This window comes from Dermacentor andersoni, chromosome 7, assembly GCF_023375885.2.
Source record: "Dermacentor andersoni chromosome 7, qqDerAnde1_hic_scaffold, whole genome shotgun sequence".
Classification (NCBI taxonomy): Eukaryota; Metazoa; Arthropoda; class Arachnida; order Ixodida; family Ixodidae; genus Dermacentor; species Dermacentor andersoni.
In genome coordinates, this window is record NC_092820.1 from 160,877,126 (window position 1) to 160,886,084 (window position 8,959).

The 8,959-nt window shown below is 44.5% G+C and overlaps 1 protein-coding gene across 1 annotated transcript; it reads right to left on the minus strand.

The window, feature by feature from the left end:
* Nucleotides 1-2,991: 2,991 nt before the first annotated feature.
* LOC126533269 (translin-associated protein X-like) lies at nt 2,992-8,529 on the minus strand. Its single transcript, XM_050180534.2, has 4 exons — nt 8,283-8,529; nt 5,890-6,023; nt 4,320-4,429; nt 2,992-3,573 (listed from the first exon to the last, which is right to left on the minus strand). Exons 1-4 carry the CDS (start codon nt 8,405-8,407, stop codon nt 3,163-3,165), a joined length of 780 nt encoding a protein of 259 aa, XP_050036491.1. The 5' UTR covers nt 8,408-8,529; the 3' UTR covers nt 2,992-3,162.
* Nucleotides 8,530-8,959: the final 430 nt, after the last annotated feature.

The window sequence follows — 8,959 nt, forward strand, 5'->3', positions numbered from 1 at the left end:
AAATTAGGGGTGAGTGTCACAGCATGTATGCATTCTAGGCAATTCTAAGCCCAAGTTGGTATCAATATTTAAAATTTAACAGTCGCTGCGTTACTTGTGAGAAAAAAACACAACAAAAAACGATAAAAATTACAAAAAAATGATGAAAAACATTTGTATTTATTAACAAAAGATGGCGCGCGCATTTGTCTGTGGTCTTTTAGTCTCTTCATGTGCAATCTTGCTCTGGCGTCTTTTTACTCTACTTTTCTCGTTGCAACTAGTTGCATCTATATTATGTAGTGTGGTACGATGATAGTAGCGACCATTCGTCGTCCACGCTTTTTATTTATCGTACTCTTTCTTTTCTTTTTTGTGGTATTAAGTATTTTTGAATTGTTCGCATTAGCGAATGAGAGCACGGGTGTGAAATCAAATGTGTTATAATGCGGAGTGCCCCACGTGCAGTGCTGAAGACTAGCAAAACATAATTTATGAGACATAAGTTGGCGTATGCGCAAGACACGAGGGTAGGGAGATAAACATGAATTACAAGGCAAGTACATGTAGTCGTCCCGTTAAATTCGATCCCTTGCGGGACCGCGTTTTAGTCGAATTATCCGAAAGTCCAATGAACAAACAGCGCCAAAATGAACAGATTCAAACTTATTTATTGCTTGAAATAGTCTGTCGGCATTGGCAGACTATATTTCAATACAGTATTACAGTAATTACACACGTCGTCTTTGGTTGCCCACAGAACTCAACACATATATCGTTGGCGTAAACGTCGCAAAATCCTCAATCACGTTGTCCACCGCTCACAACTGTCAGAATCGGGAGGTGTTTTTTTCACTCCGGCGACGGCAGCGCATGCCGCGATCTGAGCGTGGTGGCTACGGAGTAGCGCCGAAGGCTGATAGCTTCGTGTGCGCTGTGTGTTCAATTGCCGTTAAGCGAATATTTACATGTCTATGCGGCTGGTAAAACTATTATCCTTACTCTGTATATCTGTCTAATAATTTGCTATCGCAATCGATACTTCAACTTTCAAGCGAAAAAAAGAAGGATATCCCAAAATATTGTGTTTAAACCTTTTTTTTTTTTTTCTTGCTCAAACCTATATAAAGTTGTCCTCCCAGAGGCTTTGTCTCTCTATGTCCTCGTGACAGATTTACGTTATCTCTTAAGTCCTAGTTACAAGGCTACACCGTAAAAAAAAATTGACAAAACAAACAAAAGAATCTCTATTTACTTCAGAAAATTTCTTTTTTCAATGGGAGAAACAGAGATTATTCTGTTTTTAATCAATTTTTCTGTATATGGCTCAAAGACAGAACTTTTCTTGATTTTAACAGAAATGGTTCCGATACGGTATACTGAAAATTGTGTCATCAATGCTGTAAACGAAATGACATTTGTTCGTCTCTTAATTATATCCTCAATTACCATGTGTCTGCAGCTTCACTAGCCACCCAAGTATAGGCAGATAGATTTCGTATGCGTGAGCCGATTGGTCTTATAGCTTCTGAACAAGATAGAGCTGCTCAGAGCATGCCCGCGACCGGGCCGGTGGGCTAGACCTGCCGGTCCCGACGTGGGACTAGCCGGGTGCGCGACGAGTTCGCGTCCTCGCCGGACCTACAATAAAGTTTATTCACTCACTCACTCATGGCTGCACACATTCGTATAGTAGATAGTCGGATGAACAACGTTTATAGGTACTATAAACGTTGTTTATAGTATATATATATATATATATATATATATATATATATATATATATATATATATATATATATATATATATATATATATATATATAGCGTGCTCATAAGTACATGCATGGATGATCTGTTACTACCGCATCCCAGCATTTGACTCTTTGGTACTATAGTAATTCTTAAACTCTTAAAAAAGTTTGCACCCTTTGGTGCTTGTCTTGTCCCACAACAATAATCGTCTTCTAATCGCATGCGCGTTATCAGCGTGACATAGCATTCTCGACAGGAATGTTGCAATGGGGTCATGCGAATGGTCTTCGCCCTGCAGTGGCATATGGACGTAGAATAGGTTGCTGCGACTGATGATGATGCTAATGAGAAACATACAAGTCACCAGCCACCATAGAGTTTCTCACTATATTCCAGCCACCTCATTCTTACGCGTCCGGAGATTTACACTGATGACCCGTGCCCTGCTTGCGGGGATAGATCAACACTTTCGCACATGCTCTGGGGATGTATCTCTATAGCAAGCCCTGACCTCAGCTCAGCTAGGTGGGAGGCGGCCCTCCGCAACCCACTCCTGGCTGAGCAACGTTGGGCTGTCCAGCAGGCCCACGATGCGGCTGGCAGGCTAGGCCTGTCGGTCCCGACGTGGGAGCGACAGAATCAGACCTTCTTGGTCGACCTGGCGATCGCTGGAGAGCACTCCCTCCCATTGCTCCGCACTCGGGTTTGGTATAACGGGTACCACGTCTATCTTCTGGCATGCCCACGTTATGTGATACAGCGTGGGTGTTTCGTGGCACCAGGGGCACCATGTACGAGTATGTTTTGAGGCAACAACATGTACGAATATTTAGATAGCAGCCTCCAAGCTCAAGCTACCTCTTAAGCCTCTATTTCTGTCATGCTGCGACAGCAGGTGATCCAAGAGGGGCGCTAGCTGTTACTTCTCTCCCGTTTTTGGTCCCTTACAAAGCAGGCGTTGGCACACGACTCGTTCAGTTAATCCAAGGTGGACGAACCATTTATCCGGTGTATTTGGCGCTCTATTATAGTCCACCTGTACCCAATTTCACCTTAGAGTGTATTGCTAACAAATATTGTATAACACAATTTCCTCTTCTCTTGTTGCGATACTCCTCACCTGTACTACACCCCTACCCCCTTCCGCAATGTCATCGGTTTTAATGAAAGTAACTAATAAATCATTATAAACGCATATTGTGCCAAACGGCCAGCCTTCAGCGAAAGATAAAATTACAACAATAATTACGAAGACACGGCCACGGAACTCTTTATTGCCACCTTCTCAGCTGAGAAAGAACTGTATTTTTGTGCACCCAAAACAAGCAACCGTTAAACAGGTGAAGAAAAAAAAAGAGAGACAATCGGAGCAAGCCAAATGCCGCTCACCACAGGTGGCAAGTTTAGGTATGTATACGTGTCGCGTCATTCAACCACCTCCTCCGTCAATGGGAGGAGCAGCGACAGCGGTGCTTGGAGCCTCCGAGCCGTGGAGCTTGACGGCGTAGCAGGTCTTCTCGACTTCGAGCACGCTCTGGAGCAGCGCCCACGTCCTGTGGCCCGAGTCGCGACTTCGCCACGTGCCCTGGACGGCCACGAAGCCGCAAGAAACGAACGCGGTGTACAGGTCCCGCAGAAAGCGGCATATCGCGCCCGCTTCCTCCAGGTCTCCTCGTCCGAGCGCGCCGACGGAGATGCGTCTCAGTTCCCCCGCCATGTCGGCGACGCCGTACAGGTACTCCATGGGCGCGATCTCCAGCGAAAAGTGTGTGTTGCCTTCGGGAGACCCATCGGGCGACGCTGTAGGTTCACTGCGGGCGGCCATGTCGCTCTCCGGTTCCTGTTTCGGACGAAAGGGAGGTGATTACACAAGTAGGGGTAGCCGCAGGGAGGGGGGAGGAAGTGGGAGGGAGGTTAGGGGGCTTACGCCGGGTTCACGAGGCGTTCGGTCGTCTGCTATGCGACTACGTCGGGCTGCATAACGAGCAGTATATAGCACAGCAGACGATCGCGAGCGAAACGGCTGCATCGTGATATGATGGCAACACCACACCTCTTCAGAAACAAAACCGACACTGGTAGTAGAAACGCTATTATAGTTCGCTCCGAGGGTTGCCTGTGTGCTCTCTAAAGGGCTTCGAGGTCTCGAATATACAGTTTAAGCCAAAAAGAAAAAAAGAAAGTTGCAAATAGAAATACTCCTTTAAAGGACTCAACGTGATCAGTAATAACGCGGAGCCCACCGCTACGTACGGCGTCCTTTGATTTAGCCTGTGTAAACGCACAAAAGTTAATACCGAAACACAGGGTCTGTCTACATTGCAACGAACGCGTTCTAGCTATCTCATGGTGCGAATGTGTTGGCAGCAGCAATCATTTATGCCATAGTGGATTTATTTATTTATTTATTTATTTATTTATTTATTTATTTATTTATTTATTTCACGTTCATCAATGACAATGACGTAACGCAAGATCATTACGTTGTAATACGTTCATGGACAAGCAAGAACTGCCAGAAAATGTTGTGAAATTATGGCGCCCACCGTAGAGCGCCATACTAGAGATAGAAGGAAAAGAGATTACCTCAGCTTGCATCTCAAAGACCAGAGCCTTGTTGATCTCATCCAAGGTTACCAAGCGACCATCTTTCAGGTAGTGAAAGAATGACACCGCTCTCACGTACTCTTGAAGGCCTGCGTGTTTGAAAAGTAAGGTCACGACTCACTCAGGAGCAAGGAACCTTCAAAAAGAGAAACTCGCAATGAAATTCCACCCAAAAACATACCAGAAGTTACTGCCGCTTCGGAATAAAGTCCCTTATTCAAAGTTTCAAGGTTGAGCAAGAAATAGTACACAATAGAGCAAGAAAAACACACACACACACACACACACACACACACACACACACACACACACACACACACACACACACACACACACACACACACACACACACACACACACACACACACATATATATATATATATATATATATATATATATATATATATATATATATATATATATATATATATATATATATATATATATATATATATATATTCACGTTTTGGTAGCACCACCCTAACATTAGAATTCTGCATCCTGCATAAACGCATGCTTGTATCTGAGTTCCAAATTAGGCTGTACGGAAATGCTGCCTTTTTAGCAATACGTGTCTTTGTGCGGTGAAGCCCGCTTCGAGTTTGTGACCGCTTCATAATATACAACGACTTGCACGGCCAGACGAGAGCTGGCCGATTATTATTATTATTATTATTATTATTATTATTATTATTATTATTATTATTATTATTATTATTATTATTATAGTTGTTGTTGCTGTTGTACACATATGTATGTACCATCAGCAAAAACTGAATCGCCAACAGGTAAAGGCCACACTTTCGTCCGAAAGGCGAAGTTGTAGCAGCGATAGCAAAGTATTAGACAACCGTGTGAAGCGAGCTTTGCATTTTGTCCGCAGGCTAAACTACTGTAAACATTTGCCTACTAATCAAATTATCAAGCATGATGTCATGCGGGCGCAGAACACACGAACAGACGTCACTCGATGGTCGTGGACACTCGCTGTCACAACGCCGGTGTGATGAAAAGCGGCAGCAGCGGCGGGAGAGAGCGTTTCGCGTTGCCTATCGCTCAACGCGTCTCCAAAGCCTGAGATTACGCGACCTCCTAAACTAAGCACTCGTAAACACAGCGCACAAGAAGGTACCAGCCATCTCGGCTCGGTTCAACTTTTGCACCGGCCGCATATTACCTTCAAGATAGGGCGCACGGGGCTGTATACGCGCAACCACGGCCGGGCTAGAGGAAGCGACGTGCGCTACGCTGTTCCGTTATTAATGCTACGCTGTTCAGTATTATTTTCAACTATAGTCATCATTCCCATGGCACAGCTGCATTCCTGAAGCGCCAGAATTCCCTCTTGTAATTTGTATAGGAAACTTAATGACGCCGATGTCGAAAGGCGGTGGCCTAGAACCGTGACGTCATGAAAACGAGCGAGCGTAATTGGCCGGCATATGTGTATAAATTTCTTTTTTGAAATTGCACAGTGGTGCATTTAATTGTCGCTATACAAATGCTTATGTTTTCACCGACTATATAGGGCCGGTCACGCGCACTTACCCACTGTGATGGAGCGCAAGTACATGTAGTAGTCCTGCCCCTTCAAGTCGGCACCCATGTCGCGGAGTGCCGAATCGTTCAACTCGCACAGCCTGCGGTGGGCCTCCACTAGAACCTCGTCCCGTTTGTCATTGCTATAAATAAAAGGTGAAGGAGATGGAAAATGCGAGCCAATCACGCCGAATCACGCGATGTTGGCGTTCTTAGTCAATCACAGAGGCCGTGGCAGCCCAGCGGGCCAATCAGAGCTGACAAGATGAGGAATTCAAAAAATATGGCGGAATTTGAACATTCAGAATAACAAACCTGTTTCATTAAGAAGCATGGAGGAAGGAAAACGATAGAAGGGAGCATTACGTAATGCAGCGAGCCTTGGCAAGCGAACGCTCCGTGAAGCCCACACACTTGCACAGTGGTGGCCCAACACGTGACCTATTGCGTCGAGATCACGGAGCAAGAATCTATATTTGCTGAGATGTTTGGTTCCCAATAGCTATACCAGTAGTTCTTATTTGGTGCGCGCTTGTTTAGCTGCCCTGCCGTGGCTCTGCCTGCAGAGCGGGAACATTAAAACCAACCGCCCTATTTAACGTGCGATAACGTGTTGGGCCGACAGGTTTGGCTTCAATCGCGTTGCGGTATGCTCCCTCCTATTATTTCCTTCCCCCATGTTAGGAAGCGGTGATGAGTATAAGTGCGTACCTGATCACATACGGGGTGATCGCTTTTATGCTTTAAGGAATTTTATTTTTTTTAAATCGCCTGTAGCCTTCTCCGCCTTCTTCTTGAGCTGGATTATTACGAAACATGTTGTAGTTTAGTAATTGTAGCCGGCGAGCTTGCAAGACGTATATCCACTTGAAATGAATTTCTACATATTATTTCCCAAAGTGTGGGGCGAAATACAGGGGCGTTCCACTTACTTTTGTCCTCCAATGGATAAAAGAGCGTTTTGTTAAAAAGTAAGTGGAACAATAGTGCAGTTTTACGGCGAGTGTTATATGGCTCATATCTCCGAACTGACGTAATTCTGGAAATTCATTATAATTGGATGTGCTTTGCTATAATAATTACTACAATTATTTAATTGCAATATGTGCTGTGAAGCAATTAAGAAGTTAATTAGTGAAACTTATTAATTATTTGATTATGTTTCTCGTTTTCTCGTGCAAGTAATGTCCGCCTTTCTGAATAATTCAGCTCAATGACTAGAATTATGCTATCTGCAAAATGCGATTTTTAAAATTCCGCAAAACTTAAGAATGACCTCCCCCCCCCCCCCCCCCCCCCGTATAGCACTCTGCAACAGTCACAGCGCGCAGTTCTTCTCACGACACGACTAGAGGATGATTCCTTTTTTATTTTGAAAATTCGAGTGTATAATCTTGTTGTAGATGTGTGGGTATTCTTTAAAACAGTAAATTACACAGATATCAGTGGAACACAGGCCTGTGACTTCACAGTGACGTCACCAATGCCGCACAGCAAAGTTCACCATTCGTTTTCTCCGCTAATAATCGACGTCCTCTCTCATTTCTTTCTTTTTTGTCAAGAGATGCAAACAGACCTTTGAAAGCGTGCCTTCGTCAGTCTACCAGCCTCTGGCGTAAAGTTATTTCTCACTGACCGAAAAAGAAAAGCAAAAGACATTTCGGTGTCTATACCCATCCAAGACACGGATGCAGCTATAGGACATATTTCCAAGCTGGTTTTTTTGTTTTCTACTGGCATGCATTCTGAACGTGAAAGACATTTCTTAAAATTTAAATACTCCGGTTGGATGCCAAAAGCTGCAGCTCCATGTACGTGGAGGAAGTGACTGTTTCAGATTGCCTAAACGTATACATGAAGATGGAACTGTGTAGTACGTATTGCCATGTTGCTGGCTACATCCTGGATTTTCATGCAATCTCAATGAGTTCGAAACACACTTCAAGGTTGATTTCCGATGTCTGTGACAATTCACAAAAGCCTACATCGATTCAATGTCAAATTTATCGAAAGCAGTAAACAACTTCTTTGCAGTTGTACATGCACTGGACTTCCAATTTTGAGACTTAATATTTTGAATAATCGCTTCCGAGTAAACACTGGAAAAAAATGTAGGCAATGTACAATATGTTGTAAAGGCATCTTAGGAGGATACATACGGGCACCTCTTTCACACTGAGCATTGGTAGGAAAAAGAAACAGCTTAGGTTCAGCTGGTCAAGGTGATTTGGCATAGAGCGCATGGAAATTTGTGTTATGTTAAGAGCATTGGTATAGTAGACTGAATAATTGCGAATTTCAGATATAGCCGCTGAGAAGACGTTCTTTTCGTCCGAATTCCGACGTCATACACCAGTTCGACGCGGCGTACGTTCCGTCAAACTACGTGAGTCTATACCGACCTCGCCGCGCGATTCAGCAAAGTAACGATGCGTCTGCTTTCGGTGGTGACGTCACGTCCCAGTCTCGCCAGGCGCTCTGAGCGATCGTAGCGGTCGTCCAGCTCAGCCTGAAAAGTCCGGAACATCTTGACGAACGCCAGAGACTCGTTGGAGCCGGAATGACGTCTCCCCTCGGGCGGTTCTCGCGGAGTGTTCCGCGAAAACCGTCTGCCCCTGTCGCGGCCTGCAACCGTGCAGATATCACGTGTAAGGGCTCGGAAATTGAACCGAATGTTTGTTCTCTCGCTGGCTGTATGATGACAACACATGCAAGTTTCGTATACAAGCCTATACTTATATACACGCGTCGAGCAGACGAGAGGTGATCCAATGTAAGCCGCTTCAACACATCACAAAAGGCTGTGAATGTGCCAGAAGAATGATGGAAATCGAGAATTAGCAGAAGGCAATTAATGAAGTCCCAGCGTGGCTGTTTGGGCATGCTGCTATGACATCACTGAAGCTTTTAGCGCAACAAGACAAGACAACAACACGAGGACGAGAAGTAGGCATGAAACACGTCAGTTAAGAAAACCTTAACGAAAATGGTGTTTTCTTGAACTGGAATGTAGAATTAATAAGTAAATTGGAAATGAAAGTAGGTGAAAAAGACTAGGCCAGAACTATTAGCCCCGCTG